This window comes from Carlito syrichta, unplaced genomic scaffold (genome assembly GCF_000164805.1).
Source record: "Carlito syrichta isolate Samal-C Ts95f unplaced genomic scaffold, Tarsius_syrichta-2.0.1 Scaffold301856, whole genome shotgun sequence".
In the NCBI taxonomy this organism is placed as follows: Eukaryota; Metazoa; Chordata; class Mammalia; order Primates; family Tarsiidae; genus Carlito; species Carlito syrichta.
The window spans coordinates 105,311-127,279 of NW_007245952.1; the positions used below are offsets into that span (position 1 = coordinate 105,311).

A 21,969-nucleotide genomic window follows, 5' to 3' on the forward strand; every position below is an offset into this window, starting at 1 on the left:
CGGCGACATCCCCGCGTCCAGGTACTGCAGAGCGCGGGTCCCCGCCCCTGCCACCGCGGCCACCGTCACCTCTCCCAGGGCCAGCGGGAGCCGCTTGGGCCCGCCTGGCAGTCGCCTCGGGCACACTGCGCCCTGCCGGGGACGTGAGATGGGTGGGGCGATGGGCGCCGCCGCGATGTTTGGGGGTGCGGGGATTTGACGAGAAGGGAGGCGCATCCGACTCGCTTTGAAGCATTCTGGCCTACACTAGCATCGCCCTCCTGGCTGGCTGGGGGAGGGAAGGGTGGGAGGAGGAATAAGTGGGCTGACTCCTGAGAGGAGAGGTTGGATTCTCGAGAGCTCTGGAGATCCAGGAAGATGCTTACCTGCTTCTTAGGACAACCCTGCCCCCCACCCCAGAGTACAGCCCATATGTGTGCAAAGGAAAGAGGGAGGTGCTCTCTGTGGACGGGGGAGGTAGCCCAACAAAAGTATGGGTCTCTATACAGAGTCTGGCTGGTAAGGACGCCAGCTGCTCGGATGCCCTTCCCGGCCTGGGGAATCTGACTTTGACCTCTGCTTGCCTATTTTCCCCAGCACAGTGGAAACTGTCACCAGGGGCTGAAGAGCCATCAGCTGCCTTTCCAGCTAGGCCAAGGATAGGGAGAGGATCTGCTAGCTTCTGGGTGCCAGGGCCCTCACAGCGTGGGCAGGGAGCCTGGGGCAGGTTTGCAGGCAGGAGGGCATATCAGGAGAGTGTTGGTTTCTGTGCTCCCATTTTCCATCTCCTACCTGTATCCCATTTAGGGCAGTGGGTCTCACCTTACTCCTGGGCTCAAGCTATGCCAGCAACCCTGGGACTCTCAGATCTCGGAGGGCAGAAATCTAGGTCCATATCCATGAGCAGGTTTGAGAAGGACTTGAAGATTGTTTTCTCCACCATCAGATCCCCCTCACTGTGGCCCTCCCTGGGGCCTCCCATGTACCCTGCCAGCCCCTCATTCACCAGTGTCAAAAATTGTTTTCCAAAGGAGCCAGTGAATGTGTTTATCTTGAAGAGCTAAATGCAAAAGAATTTCCCGTTTGATACAGAGCAGGTGCCTTAGAAGTCATTTGTCCAGAAAGGAAGCAGAGGATGGGAGCATTTTTATGGGAAACAAAGCTTTAAGTTGAAATATTTACTGTCTCTAATGGTGGAACTCAGACAGTGGGCTGGAAGTGGGGGTGGGGAGCTGGGGAGCTCTTTGGGGGAACAGCTCCCAGAAATGACAGTATCTAGCAGCTGTCAGCTCTGTATTTGGCAAGAGCAGCTTTGACCCGGAGGACAGGAATACCGTAGGAGTGTGTGTGTGTGTGTGTGTGTGTGTGTGTGTGTGTGTGTGTGTGTGTGTAACTGGTCAGAGGTTACTGTCCCCAGAAGGCATTTGTTGAGGACCCAGCGTCCACTTGTGGGACGATGTGAAACTTTTGTGTGGAGAGTTCCCCGTTGGCACTAGCTGCCATCTGCCAGGGCAGTTATGAGACCACAAGAAATGTGTTGTTGCTTACAAAGCCAGCGCCTCTAGCTGGTTCTGCACACTGAGCCTCTGGCTGGGGGCATTAGCTCTCTGCTCACTAAGCTTCTTTATTATATTTCCTGGCCAGTTCTGACCGGTTCTGTAGGCACCCAAGGCTGCCTTGTTCAGTCAGTCCCTGCTGGAGAATGAAAAAGGAAAAACTTGCTTTAGGCATTGTGCCAAGAGTAGGGTATACAATCCAGTAGGATTGGAGAGTTTTACTCAAATCAGACCAGGGGCCCGGAGAAGGAAGTAGACAGGAATTTAAAAACTGGTAGAGGGTCCCTGAAGAATGCTACATGGCCCCTCTGCTAAGTGGTGCCTTCTTGGGTGTTTGGTGGGCCTCTGTCATGGACCAGAAAGCTGAATTAAGTGATGAATAGGCAGTAAGCTAATTAACATTGGGAACCACACTTGTGGAAGACAGCACAGGGCTCCAGACCCACGTTTAAGGATCTGATCAGAGTATGCTCTCAAAGAGGCTTCTTTGGACCCCTGCTGGCCCGGAGGTCCACCAAGAGCCTCACAAAATGCCCTTTGTAGCCTCCATGTGGCCACCCTAACAATGAGTCTATTTCTTTACTGGCAAGTTATTAATTATTCACTTGTAGTTGATGAAGCCAGACCTCAGTCACCTCTTTGGAGCCTTAGTGAAAGGCCTGTGGTCTTGTCATTTTGAGGAGCAAAGCTTTGTCTAGGGTCCAACATTTGGCCCGTGCATCTGTGCTGGAGGTGGTGGGAGGGGGTGGAGTGTGCTGGTGCCTTTTAGGCAGTGAACAGGGACCTCCGTGGTGGAGGAGGAGATGGACCATCTTCGGATGCTCTTATTAAATGAGGGATGCGTGAAAGTGCCAAACACTTGGCATGTATTCACAGTGCTATTATATTCATGTATTTCTTGTTATAACATCCTTATTATATAATCATTGAGAACTGGGTTCATGTGTGTAGTCAACCCATGGCCCTTACCAACCCTTCTACCTCTACCTCCACTTTTTCAAGGGGAGTTCGTCTCTGTGACCAGTTAACACCAGCCCCAGGTTTGCCTGCCATAGGAAGCGAAAGGAAAGAATGCCAAGATGTGGTGTCAGTAGGAGCTTCAGGTGGGAAGTGCTCTTGGGCAGCACAAGGAGGGTGGGCAGAGCTGGAGGAGGCAGAGAGAAGGGGAGAAGGAGGGGGAATAAGTTGAGCAAAAGCCCAGGGTAGTTCTCACGTTTCAACATGAGGAGTTGAGGAAGGACTTCTTCCTCTGTGTGTCGTCAACAATTTGCAACCCACTAAATGTGTGCTGAGGCCATGCTTTGCTTCCAGGGCAGATAGAACAGGGCAGTGGTCAGAGGATGCTGGATTGATCTCTGACTTGCTGTGTGCCTTTCAACCAGCCACTACCTCTCTGACTTTAAAATTGAGCAATGGAGAGCAGTCGCAGCTTGTTACCTGCCTGTCATCACAGAAACCCGCAGATGAGATTGTGTCTGAGAATAAAAGGCTATGGAAAATAGAAGAAGGAGGCTCCTGGTTGTGTGACTCTTTTGGATAAATGCCCTCCATTCCTAAAGGCATAGCTAATTAATTATATCTTATGTGTCCATTTAAGAAGACGGTTCTGTGGCCTCTCTGTATGATGGAGCCAATGGGAAGCTGAAAGGCACTTCGTGATTCACAGATTCTGTCAAGGCCCCTGGATGGCCCTGCCTGTACAAAGACACTTCAGAATTCAGTCAGTGGGGTGGGACGCCTCCCAGGATGCAAAGATTTGGATATTGGCCCCCTAGCCATGGCCATGATGCCGAGGGCTGTGTGTGATGTACGTAAAAGAACGGCCATTTAAGCCATACTTCTTGGGCCCTGGCAACAGAGGAGAAATCAATTGGGTGCAGATGCTTGAAAGAAATTGTTTTGAAAAGGCAGAGGCTGAGTTCAGGCAGAGTTTCTTGCAGGGATCATTCTGATTGGGTGGCTTTTTGATAGACTTATGGCAATTCAGAAACAGCACAATGAGAGAGGAAAGTAAACAGGACGTTCTGGTGAGATGCCTGAGCAAGACACACTGATGATTTCATCAATAGGCCTTTTGATTTTGTGTTTGCATCCATTCGTTTGGTCATTGTAGAGCAGTGGTTCTCAGACTTGAATCGCTGGGTGAGTGGAGGGCTGTTCCATATGTCCATGCTATGTGGGCTCTGTTTTCTAAGGGAGGTGGGAGGTGAGGTCCTCCACAGAAAGTCAAGGTGATGGTCTGGTTAGGAAACTTCAGGAGACTTCCTGAGTTGGGAACGGCTGCCTCTGTGGGTGGAATAAGAAATCAGCTGGGGATGAATAAGAGAATTGTCTAACTTCACTGAAGGCCCGGCTGAGATCAAAGAGAATTTGCAGGGCTCACCCTCCTAGAAGACAGTCAGTAACTCAGTGAAAGGATACCTGAGAACTTTTTTGATTTGTGCTTTTAAAATGTGATACCTTAAAACTGATTTTGGCCAGGTGTGAATGGTGGGGCAAGAATTCAAAACTAGGAATCAACCCTCAGCCTCCAAGTCTGTTGTACCTCCATAGAGGAAAGAGGAATGAGGACTTGCTTCTTATGGCTTGAGGTGGAATCCATGTGACCGAAGAATTTTCATTTATTTATTTACTTGTTTTAACGATGGGTACAATTTAGGATTAGGGATACAAATGGTCATTGTACTGGTAAAGTTTGGACCTGACTTGGGTCCTCACTTCACCTGGTTTGAGATCAGGTACCCTTATTGATGAAGTGTGCGCTCACCTTCCTCCCCTGGCAGTGTCCCTGTACTGCCAAGCCCTTTCTTATAGTATTATGATAATTGTTCAGGATCCGCTTATGCATAAGAACATGTGGTGCTCAATGACAGAAGAATGTTCTAAAGAAATCTCCTCAGATTCTTACAATAATAAGACTGACTTAGATACGGTGTCTTAGACAACTGTGCTGTTTTAACATTTTCGTTATTTTAAACCAAAAGACGTGAATTTTGGTCACTGGTTTATGCATTCAATATATCTTTCATGAAGTATTAATTAAGCAAGTAGTACCTGCTATGTGCCCAGCTCTGTGCTGTTTTGCTATGGGTCAAACCCAGAAAAGATGACTATCCTTGGCATTCTTGGTGATTCAAAGAATTAGCTAAATATAAAGCACTTTGTAACACAGGAGGAAATTGTGAACTTTAGACTGTAAGTGCTATGGAATTGCAGAGAAAGGAAGGTTATTGTGGGCTTTGGCCGATCAGACTTTTGTGGAAGAGACATATCTTGACTTGGGCCTTGACAGATGGGTAGGATTTGAGAGGGGAGAGGATAGTCCACAGGGGAGTGGAGATACTTTGAGCAAAGGCACAAAGCAGGAATGTCCTTGGGCACCTTTGGGTGGATGATCCATCTAATCCTTAAAGTGTGGTCTTTAAAGAATCCCCCTGGGTGGAATGTCCCTCCTATAGTCATAGTCTTTTTCTTTAGAGTTGAAAGGGCCCTGAGAGAAGCTCAAGTCCAATGACTTTTTTTTTCTTTTTTGAGTTGGAGTCTCACTCTGTCACCCAGGCTAGAGTGCAGTGGCATGCTCACAGCCACTCCAGTGTCGACCTGCTGGGCTCAGACAATCCTTCCACCTCAGCCTTCCAAGTAGCTGGAACTATAGGCACGTGCTACCATGCCCAGCTTATTTTTTTATTTATTGTAGAGATGAAGTCTCACCAAGTTGCCCAGGCTGGTCTCGAACCCCTTAGCTCAGGCAGTCCTCTCACCTGGCCTCCCAAAGTGCTGGGATTACAGGCTTGAGCCACCATGCCCAGCCTGTCCAATGACTCTTAACTGGTTGTTGTTCTGGTTTTTTTTCAGTACACATGATGGACAGTGTTGACATGTTCAACACATCACACCCCACAGCCAACCTCCCCCCCATTTTCTCCAACTCTAGAGAAGAGATGAACATACAAGCAATATTAGAGGGGCGGGGGGGACTTGGAACCCTCACCTTACTTCTAATAAACAGTGCCTTGTTTATAATCCTCAGTACTTAAACTGTTATTATTTACAGGTTGCCCACAGTTTTCACACCTCAGGTTTTCACATCATGGTTGAGAGAGAGGCTGCTACCAGGCCAACCTCCATATTTTACAGACAGAGAAATGTCCCCATTTTAGAGTGAGCAAAAATGTGATCTTGGGGCCTAAGTCAGTCTTCAGTCTGCACCATGTTCAAGTTGCAGTTTCACAGGGATGAAACTAAGGTCTGCATGCTCCCATCTGGTGGCCAAACCTGAAGTCTCAGTCTCTGTTTCCACAGCAGATGCTTCTCTTTCTGAGTTTTAGCAGGTGACCCTGAGAGGAAGTGCCTCTCCCCGAATGCAAGTTACACTGGTGTTCCTCATGTGACGGCCTGTCGGGGGGGGGGCCCCACAGGAGCGAATCAGCAAGCTACCTTTGGTGGCATGACCTCCCCTCCTGAGGGGATGGGGGCCAATGCCCCTGAGCTGCTGGTATCTGCCTGGTTTGGTATCACCAGAAAGGCCTCCTCAACCCTAACGACACAGGAAGCAGCTGAGTAAAACGGCAACCGAGATGGCAAGCCTGTTAGCCCCATCAAGATCTCCTTCTCTGCCTCCTTGTAAACAACAGGGAGGGTAGGCCTTCTCCAGGGGCCAGAGTAGAGGCTGACCTGGACTTCCCTGCTCTGACCTCAGGTCCCCTGTGTGGAGAAAAGCCGCAGGAGATGGGGCATCTGGGCCCAGAAGACAGGCAGCGAGGGAATTAAACACAAAGACTGCCTTGCCAGTCGGTACTGTGCACCCTCCAGGTGTCTGAGCTGCCGGCAAAGAGGCCCTGGGTTGTTGTCTTTTAAAGTAAATTATTATACTTTGATCAAAACAATACATGCACATGCTTTAAAAAATCAAATAGTATTGAAAGACCCATAATGAAAAACAGCCATCCAGTGCCCACCTTCCCCCAGAGGCTGCTGCTTTTAACTCACTGTTTCTTCCAGTTGCTGCCTCCAGATCTTTAATGATATGCTTACACTGCTGTTTCTTGATTTATCTCTCCTGCACGTTATCTGTTTACTTCCTGCTGTGATGGATGAAGATGTCTCTTATACCAACCCCCTCCCTGCCCTGCCCCCGTCTCCCAATATAGGAAGAGCTACGTTTTAACCTAAATTTTTTTAACGTTTTAACCATTGTAAAGCGGCCACATTACTAAGATGTACAAGTGATGATCACAAGAGGGCCAAGTAATATCCTTTGATTATATTTCCTTTCTTACATGACTTTTGGTTTTGTTGCAAAATTAGAACTCTTTCTTTCTTAAACGTATTATTTTTCTAGGCAGTAGTTCACAACTGTAATCCCAACACTTTGGGAGGCCAAGGAGGGAGAATTGTATGAGACCAGTCTGGGCAACAAAGTGAGACCCTGTCTCTACAAAAAATAGAAAAAATAACTGAGTGAAGTAGAATGTGCCCATAGTTCCAGCTACTTGAGAGGCTGAGGCAGGAAGATCGCTTAAGCCCAGGAGGTCAAGGCTGTGGTGAGCCATGATCATGCCACTGCACTCCAGCCTGGGTGAAACCCTGCCTCAAAAAAAAAAAGGGAAACCCTACCTCAAAAAGCTCTGCTATGAATTACTGTTTTGTGTTCTCAGGAAGTTGCAATGCTAGCCCTCACTAGCCAAGTGACCTTGCACAAGTCCCTTCTCTTCACTTAGTTTCCTCATCAGTAGAAAAAGAGCTAGACTCCCTTCTTGTTCTCATTTTAAACCTCAGGGCTCACCACCCCACCCAGCTCAGAGGCTTTTCATCATGGGTGGAAGCTTTTTTCTAGTGGGGGCAACTCCAGGCCCTGACAGATGTAGACAGGGAGAAAGACCTAACAGAGAAGCCTGGGCCCTGCCCCATGGTGGTCCATTCACCCTGCAGCGTAGGGGGCTGCTCCATAGGGTATGTATCTGTTGCTTTCTTTTTCTCTCCCACTGTCCCTCGTGGATTTTTGCTCTCTACAGCTTCTGCTTATAGGGACAGCATCATGGTCCCCAAACTCCCCAAGTTCCTGCTCTGTCTCCAGCTCTCTTCATGCCCCACCAGCTTATGTTAGACCTAAAGTTTCCCAGAAGTAGTTATAAAAATGCTAACCTTTTTGGTAACAGCTTTATTGAGATATCGTTCACGTACTATACAATTCACCCATTTTAAACATACACTTCAGTGATTCTCAGCATATTCACAGTGTTGTGCAGTCATAATCATGGTCCATTTTAGAGCATTCAGCACCCCAGAAAGAAACCTCATGACCTTCAGCAACACCTCCTGTTTCCCCAGTCCCCCTCCAGCCCTAGACATCTGCTAATGGACTTGATGTTGCCATAGATTTGCTACTCTGGACATGTCATATAAATGTAATCATATAATATGCGTTGTTTTTTATGACTGGCTTCTTTCACTTATCATAATATTTTCAAGGTTCATCCATATTGTAGCAAGTATCAGTACTTTATTCTTTTTATGACTGAAAAATATTCCATTGTATGGATATACCACATTTTATTTATTTACCAGTTGATGAACATTTGGGTTGCTTACTCTTTTTGGCTGTTATAAATAATGCTGCCGTGAACATCCATGAACGAATTTTTGAGTAAACATATGTCTTCATTTCGCTTAGGGTTACACCTAGGAGTAGAATTGCTGGATCACGGGGTAACTCTAAAAACATGAGGAACTGCCAATCTGGTTTCCAAAGTTGCTGCACCTTTTTATGTTCCCACTAGCAGTGCTGGTTCCAATTGCTTTACATTCTTGCCAGTACTTGTTAATTCTTTGTCCTTTTTATGAGGGTATGAAGTGGTATCTGGTTTTGATTTGTATTTCCCTAATGACTAAGGATATTGATCTTTTAATGTGTTTATTGATTGTTTGCATATCTTTTTAAAAGAAAGGTATGTTGAGATCCTTTGCCTTTTTTTTTTTATTAAGATTGGAGTACACATGCATGTTTGGTACAGCGACATATTGTGTGATGGCGGGGTTTGGGTCTCGGGTGCCTTTGCCTATTTTTAAAATTGGGTCATTTTATTACTGAGAATTCTTTATGTAGTCTATATACCTAGCAAATATGTTATTTGCAAATATTATTCTATTCTGTGGATTATCTCTCACTCTTGATGGTGTTCTTTGAAGCACAAAAGTTTTTCATTTTAATACTGTCTAATTTATTTTTTATTTTGTTGCTTGTGTTTTGTTGTTACATAATTCCAGGTTTTATAGTTTTAGTTCTTACACAGACCTTTATCCATTTTGAGTTAACATGTTATATGTAATGAGGTTGGGGTCCAACTTCATTCTTTTGCATGAAGAGATCAGTTGTGCCAGCACATTTTGTTGGAAAGAGTATTCTTTCTTCATTGAACTGTCTTGATATCCTTATCCAAAATCCATTGCTATCTTAAAAATGTTAATTCTTCCAGCCTATAAACATGGGATGCCTTTTCATTTATTTACGTCTTTAGTTTTTTTAACAATTTTTTTTTTCTGAGTTGTAATCTCACTCTTTCCCCCAGACTGGAGTGCAGTGGTCTGCTCCTGGCCACCGCAGCCACCACCTGCTGGGCTCTGGCGATCTTTCCGGCTCAGTCTTCCAAGTGGCCGGAACTACAGGCACACGCTGCCACGCCTGGCTAATTTTTGATTTACTGTAGAAACAAGGGCTCGCCAAGTTGCCCGGGTGGGTCTCGAACCTGTGGGCTCAGGCAGTCTACTTGCCTTGGCCTCCCAAAGTGCTGGGATTACAGGCTAAGCCACCGAGCCTGGCCTTAACAATGTTTTTATAGTTTTTAAAATGCATATTTGACATTTATTGTGTAAAAGTTATTACTAAGTATTGTATTCTCTTAAGTGCTATTATAAATAGGATTGTTTGCCCAATTTTCTTTTCATATTGTGTATTTCTAGTGTATAGAGATACAGTTGGTTTTTGTATGCTGATGATGTATCCTGCCTACTTGTTTATTATTTTAATAATTTTAATGGGTTTCTAAGGATTTTTTGATATGCAAAATTATGTTATCTGCAAGTAGAAATCGTTTTACTTCTTCTTTTCTAATCTGGATGCCTTTGATTTAATTTTCTTGCCTAACTCCCTTAGCTACAACCTCCAGTGCAAAGTTAAGTCGAACTGGTGAGAGCAGAATTATTTTTCTTGTTTCTGATCTTAGGGGAAAGCTTTCAATCTTCCACCATTAAGTCTGATGTTAGCTAAAGGGTTTTTGTAGCCACTCTTTGTCAGGCTGAGGGTGTTCTCTATTCCTAGTTTTTTGAGTGTTTTTTAATTTTCTTTATCATGAAGAGGTATGAGATTTTGTCACATACTTTTTCTATGTGTATTGAAATGGTCATGTCGTTTTTGTCCTTTATTCTATTATATGGTTTATTACATTAATCAATTTTCTGATGACAATGTTAAGCCAGTCTTACATTCTTGGGAAAAATTTTTCTTGGTCATGATGTATAATCCTTTTTATTTGTTGCTAGTTTCAGTGTTGTTGGGACACTAACTTTTACTGAGTACTTTCTACCTGCCAAGCCATTTGCATGGATGAACTCATTTGGTTTTCAAGCCTATGAGATAGGAACTATTATTAAGCCTCATTTCAAAATTGAGGAAAGTGAGATTCAGAAAGCTTATGTCATCTACTCAAGGTCACACAACCAGGTATTGGCAGAGTCAAGATTCAAACTCAAGCCATCCAGTTCACCACTACACTAAAACACCTCTCATGTGCATATCAGCGGGGGACATGAGAGAGATCATTTTCAGATCATACCCAGACCTGTATTTGTTTTCTTTTCTTTTTTTTTTGTTTGAGTTGGAGTCTCACTCTGTCGCCCAGACTGGAGTGCAGTGGCCGCTCCCAGCCACCGCAGCCTCGACCTGCTGGGCTCCGGCAATCCTTCCACCTCAGCCTTCCAAGTGGCCGGAATTATAGGCATGCGCTACCACGCCCAGCTGATTTTTTCATTTATTGTAGAGATGAGGTCTTGCTGCCCAGGCAGGTCTTGAACCCGCGGGCTCAGGCAATCCACTCACCTCAGCCTCCCAAAGGCGCGGGATTACAGGCTGAGCCATAGAGCCCGGCCCTGTATTTGTTTTCATTGCTTTTATTTTTTATAGATTCCCTCTGTTTATGGCAAGTGATACTGGTTTTCTATTTGTGATTGTGAGGAAAAGCTTCCTTCTGAAATATATTTATAAAATGCCGCCTCCCCCCCGGCAAAAAGAGACTCTCTTTAGAGAAAAATATTAAGTAATTTTATTGGCAGTTTATGGATGTGACTGCATGTTCCATGCTGATTTAAGTGATCTGTGTTATTAATAGTGAAGGAAAGGAATAGAAAATTATAAGCCAGGACATGGCCAACTTCAGGTCATCTTGTCTCTCCTACATTGTCCGGAGATTCAGGTGTGTTCATGCATTTTTGCATTCACTGCTTCCTCAGCACCTAATCTGTTTGTGACACTCAGCTAGAGTCCCTGCAGTTCTAAGTTATAAATAATAAAATGGTCCCTGACCTCAAGGGGCTTACACATGTATGGTGCCACTCTAGGGAGGTTGTATGTGTATTATTTCATAAGCAAACTCAGATTATTGTTGGCGGCTGCCTGGAGCTCAGTATTTCATGTAGATTCTGAGGCCGTCTGTGAACCCCATGCAAAAGAGTCACAATCAATTAGCAATGTCTGTGCTGGCATAGGAAGAAGCAGCACTACTCAGGTCCCTTCTGAAGCAGAAAGTGTCAGAAGCGTGGTGCTCGTGTCCTAGAGGGTAGAGACCTTGAAGGATGGGTGAAATCAGCACATGCAGCATTAGAAAAGAGAAATTTTATTTCTTAGATCACCATTTATAAAATATTGAATTATTCCTTTAAGTGCTTAAACATTGACTATTTCAATGATTTTGATGGAATTCTTTATAAAACCTAAATAGTTTTCTTGCTATTTATTTTTCTTCTCCTCTCCCACTTAAAAAAAAAAAAACCAATATTTTGGACCTAGTAAGCCTTTCTTGGGCTTACTGGTCATTCTATCATCAAACAAATCTTTGAGTTACGAATGCATGCTCAGCATAGGAACTGGGTGTGAATTAGACACAATGCAATGCCCTCAAGGAGCTTATAGTTTAGGGCAAGAGAAAAATCATGGTAAATCACTTAATAAAGTAGTACAGATACTACAAACGAAGGAACACACTAGATTCAGTGAGAACCAGAAGAGAGTGTGGATTCAGGTAGGGCTTGGTATCACAAAGCCTTCTTTTTTTTTGATGAGGGCTGGTCAGCAGTCTCACTCTGTTGCCCAGGCTGGAGTGCAGTGGCACAATCATGGCTCACTGCAGAATCGACCTCCTGGATTCAGGTGATTCTCCCACCACACTTTTCTGGGTAGCTGGGACTACAGATGCACACCACCACATCTGGCCTCAGAAAGGCTTCTTAAAGAGGTAGTCATTTCTTTCCTTCGGTCCCTTCCAGCTCTAGGATGATTCTGACAGCCTATGGGGCATTGGTTGGGGTTCTGTTGTGCACCATGATGTTGGGGATACTTCTGCCAGTTGTTGAGCTGTGTGGTGCTCTTGTTCCCACACTCAATGGCCCAGACTCCTGCGCCTCCTATGGTTCTTCCCTCCATCTTGGATGGCTCTGCCCATGCTCCATCATTAGGTTTGCCACTCTCAACATCCAAATGGCTCCTAACCTGTGGTTTTATTTTAGAGATTGACACAGGTAATACCTTAGAAATGGCTCCAAGTGGCCAATATGAGGTTTGAAGCTACAAGGTCTGATTGTTGGATAAGTGAATTGTTCTGTAAAACTCGTTATTTATTTTTAGAGACAGGGTCTCGCTCCGTTGCCCAGGCTGGGGTACAGTAGCATGATCTTGGCTCATTGCAGCCTTGAACTCCTGGGTGCAAACGATCCTCCTGCCTCAGCCTCCCAAGTATCTGTGACTACAGGCACATGCCACCACACCCAGCAATTTGTTGTTTTTGGTAAGGATGAGGTCTCACTGTGTTGCCCAGGCTAGTCTTGAACTCTTGGCCTCCAGCGATCCTCCCACCTTGACCTCCCAAAGCTCTGGGATTATAGGCATGAACCACCACAGCTGGCCTGTTCTGTTAAATTTTTCACTCCAAACCTGTTGAGAATAAGTTTCATGACCCATCTTGGTACACTCTCTGGAATTCTTGTAAGATGAACGCAAAAGATTGTGTCCCTTCTTGGTGAACGCAAAAGATTGTGTCCCTTCTTGGCTCCCACATATGCAAAGAAGCTGGCTCTGACATGTGAAAGGGTGTCAGCTCCATGAGGACACTGACCTGTGGAGCCACATCTTATGTCAGTAAACTTTAGTTCCCACACAATCTCCAAACTCACCCAGCTCACACCCATGAGGGAGCAGCAGAGTATCCTCCAAATGTCTTCTTTGAATTTTTCCTTGCTTAGTCAAAAGCTACCCAAAATCTAGTCAAGCACCACTTACAGATGGGAATACATTCTGGTAAATGCATCATTAGGCAATTTTTGTCACTATGTGAACATCATAGCATGTGCTTATACACACCTGGATAGTCTAGCCTACTATATACCTAGACTGTGTAGGACAGTCTGTTGCTCCTAGGCTTCAGGCCTGGACAGTAGGTTCCTGTACTGCATACTGTAAGCAACTGTCACACAGTGGGAAGTAGTTGTGTATCTAAACATAGAAAAGATACGGTAGGAATACGATATTACAATCTTATGGAACCACCATTGTGTCTGTGGGCCTTCATTGGCCTAAATGCTGGTATGTGGCACATGACTAGAATTCTCTAAGTAGAGACAATCTAAGCCTCCTTTTTATTTATATATTTATTTATGTAATTTTTTCTACATACAAATATACATATATGTGCGTATATATATATGTGTGCGTATATATTATGTATGTATGTATGTATGTATGTATGTATATATGTATGTATATAGCCTCTAGCTAGAGAGCTGTACAGACAAGGAAGATATTTCCTGGCCTCTTGCTGTTCCTGAAACCCAAAGGTGACAGTTACCTAATCTTTCGAGCTTGGCAGTGTCTTTTTCTTCTTGAGGAAAAGGCAGTCCAACTGGGAAAAATATGTGCTCAGCAGCTTTCAAAAAGGCACAAAAGCAGGTGTGGTCTAAAGAAAGGGCACAGAACTAGGATCAAGAAATTCTGCTTCTACCCTACCTGTGTGTGACCTTGAATGAAAGTCTTTACTTCTCGATAACACAGTGTCCTTTTCCGAAGAATGTAAAAATAATACCCGCCCGGTTGAATTTTTAGGATGGTTGTGATTGAAGAAATCAGTGTGAAAGATCTATAGAATTGAGATATTAGTATAATAACAATAATGCATTACTTTTTAAAGGAGAATTGTTGCAATATTTAGTTCATCCATTTCCTCTGTGGAGAAGAGGCCTTGGACTAGCTATTGTTAAACAGCCATATGGGAGGCCATTGTTTTGGACTGAGTTCCTGCACTAGGCCCCAGCAGACTAGACTAAAGCAAGATGGAGTCACTCTTGCTAAATGCCACATAATCAGACAGAAACTTAGGGAGCAGATAGGTCCCAAAACAGATCAGTTTATCCTTAAAACAAGAGATCCAGAACTACCTGAGTGAGCATAATAAGGAAGCCCCTCTGCTTTAACCCTTACAAACAAGTAACCTGATGTTAACCCGTCAGGTTTTTTTTTCCTATTTTTTTTATTCCTTACTTACAAAACTTCTGTTCTACCATTGCCCAGTGGGAGCGATCATTCCATTTTATAGAATGGAGGCTGCCCCAGTTCAAGAGTCATGAATAAAAGTCAATTAGATCTACAAATTTATTGTAACTTTATCTTTTGACATTGACATTTCCTGAATGTTTATTCTTTGCTGGCTACTGTGTTAGTTAATCCACATGTTGTAAAGTTAGATAATCCTCAGAATAAATCACTGAGGACAGGCCCTCTTATAAAATATGATCCTTTTATAGATAAGGAAACATTCAGAGAGGTGAAGTAACTTGCTATGCTTGTATAGTTAGTGGCAGATGACAAATTAAAACTCAGAACTTGATGTTATGACTATATAGCCTAGTGTTCACATCAGTAAAAATATCTTACTTTTTTTTTTTTCCAGAAAGTTAAACAGAAAACAGTAGTACAAATCCTTTGCTTACAGAGTAGCAGGGTTTCAAGTGTGGGTGTCAGAACCTGCATTCCCAAAGCTGGGTTCTCCTGGAACCCACCCTGCATTTGTGGGAACTCATCAACCCCTCTTACTGGGGGTCTGCCAGTCATCTCAGCCTGGGGCCCCCTAAAGCCCTTTTTAGAAGCAAATTGCCTGTGAGCCCAATGTTATTACCACCTCCAGTGAAGCCAGGCCACTGACCCTGCGTCTGTTATGAAGGCACTGAATTTTAATCTGCCACAGAATGCCCCACACTGAGAATTTACAGCTGTGTTTGACAAATGGTCTTCCCAGAACACTGTTAATTTTAAAATATTCCAGGCTCAGTGACTCAGCCTGTAATTCTAGCACTTTGGGAGGCCGAGGCGAGTGGATTGCCTGTGTCCGTGGGTTTGAGACCAACTCGAGCAACTTGGTGAGAACTTGTCTCTACAATAAATCAAAAATTAGCTGGGCGTGGTAGCATGCGCCTGTAGTTCTGGTCAGTTGGAAGGCTGAGGTGGAAGGATTGCCTGAGCCCAAAAGTTCGACACTTGGGTGGCCGTGAGTGTGACACTGCACTCCAGCCTGCGTGACGGAGTGAGACTCCAACTTACCAAAAAAAAAAGAACTTTATTAATTTCTTTTCCAAAATGGCAAAATGACTACACGTTCAAGACTGAATATAAATAATTATTCTCACTTGGAAGATTGCATAACAGATAGCAGAAAAGAAGTATGTACTTATTCTCATGTATCCCTCTGCTCAGATCTGCAGAACATTTTTCCTCCCTGAATGATGTGGCTTTGGCAGGGACTTCCAGCACTTGAGCTAAAAATGTCTAACTTCCTTCTCCCTTAGGCAGTGAATGATCTACAAACACTCATGGAAATCTGTTAGAAAAGCTGTATTTGCAGGAGAAAAGAAAGGTTGTATTAACGCAAAGACTCTTAATTTATTGGGCTTATAGGTTGTTCATTTACTGATTCTCTTCAAGGAAAGTTGGGGGTGCTGTTATGTTTGAGGGGAAACCTTAGGGTTCTTCTGGTAGACCAATTACTCTGAAGGTTGAGAAGCCCAGAAGAAACCCAGTGACAAGAGAAAGAAGGGAAGTCAGATATGAACTGGGAACATGTACACTGATCTAGAAGGTTTTATGGAAAATTTCACACATATAGAATTGTATAGAAAATACAATAAGACCCCATGTATGCATCACATGCCATTAGCAGCTATTCACCCATAGAAGCAAACCCCTAAATCATTTTGTCCATATTTAGTGGATATTTCTGGAAGATAAGGACTCTTTAAAACATAACCTTGATGTCATCACATCTTAAAAAAACTCCACTATTTCCTTAATATTATCAAATATCATCCCATCAGTATACATATTCCAATTTTCTCATAAATGTAATTTTATTTTCATGATGGTTTGTTTGAAATAGGATCCAAATAAGGTCCACATGTGATAGTGTGTTAGGTTTCTTTAACATCTGAAACTTCCCTCATCTCTTTTTTTTTTTCCTTTGCATTTACTTGTGGAAAGCCCTGAGTCATTTGTCCAGGAGAGTTTGTCATAGGTTGTATTTCATTGATTTCATCACAGGAGTATATTATAGCATGTTCTTCTACCTGCTGTAGTTCCACTGAATTGGTGTCAAAGGCTTGGTTAGACTCAGGTGTTTCATTTTGGGTCCAGCATTCTTCAAGGTGATGGTAAGTCTTTTCAGCAGGAGGCACTAGTTCATGTCTGCTTGTCTTTCATTCTGGGATGTTAGCAACTGCTGACAATCAGAACCTGGACCTATTTGTTCATAGGGACTTGGGAAAATAGGAATATTCTAGTTGTCTTTTTTTTTTCTGAACAAGAGAAAAAAAACTTTATGGAGAGAAACATCCCTCTCTTCTATAATTTGGTTATCTAGTGGCATAGTTTGATTAGGAAAGACAGGTTAAATGTTTTTTTTTCATTTTACTTACCTTTCTTTTTTTCTTTTTTTGAATTGGAGTCTCACTGTCATCCAGGCTGGAGTGCAGTGGCATGGTCATGGCTACTGCAGCCTCCTCCTGGGCTCAGGTGATCCTTCTGCCTCAGCCTTCCAAGTAGTTGGTACTATGGGCAGGCACCACCACACCCAGCTAAATTTTTAAAAATTTATTGTAGAGACAAGGTCTCACCAAGTTGCCCAGGCTGGTCTCGAACCCCTGGCTTAGGCAATCCTCTTGCCTCTGTCTCCCAAAGTGAGATTACAAGCATGAGCCACCACACCTGGCCTGTTTACCAATTTTCAACATTAAAATTGATTCACTGGCAGCCTCTAACAGTAACAAAGTAATAAAAACCAGGTCTCTATTCAATGTCTTTACACTAGACAGGCAAAAAATAACTGAATTTTAAAATCACTCTGTGGGGCCACTACAATAGTTTATGCACATATGTGTCTGTTTGTTTCGTTTTATTTTTGTTTTGGGTATTGCCTTTTAAATCTAAATTTTATTTTATGATTATGTAAAATAGTTTGATAGTTTCAAAGTCAAATCTACAAAATAAGGCATGATCAAAGGACTCTAGCCTCTATCCCCTGCCCCTTTACCCGTATTCCCTCCTTTCTCCCTTCCGTGTAGGTCACCAGTTTTTTGAAGTATGTGGCTCATCCTTCCATGTATTTTTTTTAGTAGGAGATGCGTGTGTGGTATATGTACCCCTCCTGTCCTCAGTAGGAGAGAACATGCCCTGCACACCATGTGCTGGAGATCACCCACCGTTGGACACCAGAGGGTCCACACACTGTTTTACTGCTGCTTCAGAGGTCCCTGGAGAGTGGCACCATAGTTTACGCAGACAGTCCTCCGTGAATGGATGTCTGCAGTTTCCAGTATTTTTCTATGATAAGTAGTGCTACTGTGAATGGTCTTGTACACATGTCTTTTTGCATTTCTGTCATTGTATCTTTGGGGTAGACACCTAGAAGTGGGATTGCTGGTCAAAAGGTAAAATGTTTATTGAAGCTTGTTCGATATTGATAGGGTTCCTTCCATAGGGATTGTGCCATTTTTACATCCCTACAACAGCGCGAGAGAGGATCTGTCTCAGCCTTGCCCAAGGGCATGCATGGGCAGACTTCCATTTTAGTCAATCTAATCAATGAGAAAGAGTATCTCCATTTAAATTTATTCTGGATTTCTCTCATTGCAAATTAGATAAGACACTTTTTAAAAATGCAGTCTTACTGGTCTTAAGGATGGAGCCCAGGAATTTTATTATTAAGAAGTTGTGAGGCGAGGACGAGTGCAGTGGTTCAAGCCTATAATCCCAGAACTTTGGGAGACTGAGACGAGAGGATTGCCTGATCTCAGGGGTTCGAGACCAGCCTGGGCAAGTTGTTGAGACCTCATCTCTACAATAAATAAAAAAATTAGCCGGACGTGGTAGTGCATGTCTGTAGTTTTGACTACTTGGAAGACTGAGGCAGAAGGATTGCCTGAGCCTAGCAGGTGATGCTGGGGTGGCCGTGAGCGTGCCACTGCACTCTAGCCTGAGCGGCAGAGTGAGACTCTGACTCAAAAAAAAAAGAAAGGCTGGCATGTGATTATTTTTTGGCACAAGCAGGGCCAAGATCCACTAATGTGGTGTGTTTGAAAACACCTAGGGCCAGGCATGGTGGCTCAAGCCTGTAATCGCAGTACTTTGGGAGGCTGAGGCAGGATTGCTTGAGCCCAGGAGTTTAAGACCAGCCTGGGCACACACACACACACACACAAATCAAAAATTAACTGAGGGTGGTGGCACATGCCTAGAGTCCCAGCTACTTGGGAGGCTAAGGTTGAAGGATCACTTGAGCCCAGGAGGTCAAGGCTGTGACAAGCTGTGATTGTGCTACTGCACTTTAGCCTGAGTGACAGTGAGATTCTGACCCCTAAAGAAAATAAAAATAAAAAAATCAATCAATCAATCATCTAGAACAGAGGAGGAAATATGTGGTAGTGAAGACAGCCTCAGACTAGAGAGCTGGGCATACCTGGGTCAGCCCAACCTCCAGCACTTCTTCCCCTTGTGAAATTGCTTAAATTCTGAGCAGTTGTTTGCTCATCTGTAAAATGGGACTAATCATAGTAACTACATTTATAGGGTGGATGCAGGATTAAAACAGTCAAGTGCTTGGCACAAGGTCTGACAGAATAAGGGCTGAAAAAATGTTTGTTTCATTCTTGTTGTTGTTATTTGAAATAATGAAGAGATTATTAGAGCTTTGGCGGTTGTAGATCATTATGCCCAGTAAAATCATTAACCCTCTCTTGTAAAATGGACTTAATAATAATTTAAGAAAGAAGACAGTCTTTTTTTTTTTTTTTAATGATTTGCTAGTGGTTTTGCTGTAGAACTGAATGCCACACTTGGAATTCTAGGGAGAGAAGATGAAGATGCTTAGGTGTGAAGGCCTGAGACCACCCTGGGAAGCAGAGGGGAAGTTAGTTACTTCTGAGCTTGGTGAGCTCTCTTTGAAGAGGCCATGTCGCTGTAGTACACAAAGGTGTGCTTAGAACTCAGTGGGAGGGATGGCCCAGCCTATCTGCTCTCCCAACCTAAAACAAGTATTAGTTTAGGGGCAGCATGAGGTCTCACTATGTTCCCTAGGCTGGTCTTGAAGGAATTCCAGTCCCTAGGCCTGTCTCACACCTCCCTGGGATTCAGGGTGGGGAAGGAGGGACTCTGAGATAGCACAGTGGTGCCTCTTTTTTGTCCCCTTCCTATTTGTGTGTGTTTAAGGGTAGACTTTATTATTATTAATAATCTTTTTTAAAGTTTTTTTTTGTTTTTCACCTCTACTATTTGTGTTTTATTTTGCTTTATTTCTGTTTTTGTAATGATCATTCCCTCTATTCTCATATCTTGGGTTGGTTTTTGTTCATTAAGATTTTTGAATAGAACATTAAGTTCATTAAGTTCCTTCTTTTTTTATTTTCTACTAAGTGCATTTAAGATATTTATGAGTGTTCTTTATCAGTTCTAAATATTTTATCACATCTATACTGAATTTCTTTTTACCTATGAATCACCTTGAAGTATGTTTGATAAATTTTCAAAGGGTAAGGTATTGTTTTTGTTTTTGGTGTAATTTGCACTCTTGATTTTCAAGTTCATTGCATTGTAATCAATGATGTGACTTCTAAGCTATCATTTTGGAGAAAGCTTGTGGGAACGATTTATAGCCTAAGTCATGATCAATTTTTAATCAGTGTTTTACATATGTTTAAAAAAGGGTATTATGTTTGCTGGGTGCTGAGTTCTTAAAATAGCAATTAGCTCGAGTCGGGTAATTGCACTGTTCCAATTCTCTTCAGCTTCCCTGTCTGCCAAAGTTACACTGAAGCAGCTGTTCTGTGCCAGGGTCTAGGCGCAAGAATGTTCATTGAGGGCTGATTTGTTTGGTATGGCTCATCAACCATACCCAGGCCAAGGAAGATGATGACACTTCTATCTTTGCAAACCAAGCTGGATTCACAGGTTCTTTTAGTCCCAGCTCAATCAGCCTAAAAACCCAGGCTTGTGTTTCCTGCTGATTGTCTTAGCTATCACAATCATGGATAATGATGCCGTGCAGTAATTTAAGAGTGGAACTTAGAAATATCTTTATGAAGAACAAAAAGCGGGGGGGGAGGGGCGGTTAACTGTGACCTGTGTTCTCACGTCTAGCAACCCTTGAGGTCCTTTGCCTTTGGTCATGTGATTGTGTGGGTGGCATGTAACTTCTGTGAGCCTCGTTTTTCTCTGGTTATATGAGAAGAATACCACCTTCCGTGTTGATCACAGAGGGTTGGGGTAAGTGTCAGCCAGGTTAATAGACAAAACAGTACTCTGTTAGCTGTAAAGACATCCTCACAGACAAAAGGCACAGGTTGGGGACACCTCGTGAAGAAGTGGCAGTGGTCTCAATGCATCTTAACCCCCTTTACTCTCCAAAAGGAGACTGGACCCCGTGAGGTTAAGAGAAATGTTTGGAGGCTTCTGAAATTCTTGGCCGGGCTTGGTGGCTCAGCCTGTAATCCCAGCACTTTGGGAGGCTGAAACGAGTGGATTGCCAGAGCCTGTGGGTTCGAGACCAGCCAGGGCAACTTGGTAAGACTTCATCTCTACAATAATTAAAAAATTAGTCAGGCATGGTAGCGCACACCTGTAGTTCTGGCTACTTGGAAGGCTGAGGCGGAAGGATCACTAGAGCCCAGCAGGTCAACGCTGGGGTAGCTGTGAGTGTGCCACTGCACTGGGCGATGGAGTGAGACTCCAACTCAAAAAAAAAGAAAAGAAAAGAAATTCTCCATTGTCCCTCTCTTCCTTTCCCTCAGTGCAGAATACAGAAACTGCAGCCATGACCACCCACGTCACCCTGGAAGATGCCCTGTCCAACGTGGACCTGCTCGAAGAGCTGCCACTCCCTGACCAACAACCATGCATCGAGCCTCCACCCTCCTCCATCATGTACCAGGTAATGGAAAGAGCAGATAATGCCCAGGGGCAGGAACTCCAGGGATCCCTAAGAGGATGTGCCCTGAAGCCAGAGGGAAGGGGAGGTCTGCTTCTAGAAAGGTCTTGAGCTGATGGAGTCCCTTGTGCTTCGGGAGAGCCTAGTATAAGGAATAGAGTAACTAGTAAATGTGCACCAGGACCATTTTCCTCCCCCAGGGAAGTCTTGTTGATCTGTTCTGACCCCAGATGCCTTCCCAGCTGTTCTTGCTGCTGCACCAACCAAGATTTTGGCAGCTCTGACCTCATGAATTAAATATTGCAACTTAGAAACCCCCAGAGCCTGCCTGGGTAATTACTTTTCCTTCGTGTATATGAGAAGAACACTGCAACTCCCCATGACTAGGAAGGGCTCAGGGAAGCTAGTCACAGTTGTTTGCTTTTGCCTGAGAGAGCAGAGCTTATGACAAACCGTCGGATTGTTCAGAGCCACCATCCATCAGGGCAAAGAGGCCCTTGTCTGGGTATGCCAGACCAGATGCCACCTTAAGAAAGGATGTGCAACCACTCAGTGGCTCAGCCTGTAATCCCGTGCCTTTGGTAGGCTGAGGTGCGTGGATTGCCTGAGCCCGCGGGTTCGAGACCCGCCTGGGCAGGCGAGAACTCATCTCTAAAATAAACCAAAAAATCAGCCGGGCGTGGTAGCACATGCCTGTAATTCCAGCTACA

General features: G+C 44.0%; 1 protein-coding gene across 5 annotated transcripts in view; it reads left to right on the plus strand.

Annotated features, from left to right (window-relative positions):
- Positions 1–6: 6 nt before the first annotated feature.
- The window catches only part of CYFIP2 (cytoplasmic FMR1 interacting protein 2), a 144,348-nt gene continuing 122,385 nt past the window's right edge, over positions 7–21,969 (plus strand). For 2 of the 5 annotated variants that reach the window (XM_021711085.1, XM_008055456.2), the window contains exon 1: positions 21,120–21,262. In XM_021711085.1, coding sequence (XP_021566760.1) covers positions 21,146–21,262 — 117 coding nt within the window. In that variant the 5' untranslated portion in view covers positions 21,120–21,145. Of the gene's footprint in view, positions 22–21,119; positions 21,263–21,969 lie in introns of those variants that run through there. The other 3 variants (XM_021711086.1, XM_021711087.1, XM_008055455.2) reach the window with 2 other exon arrangements.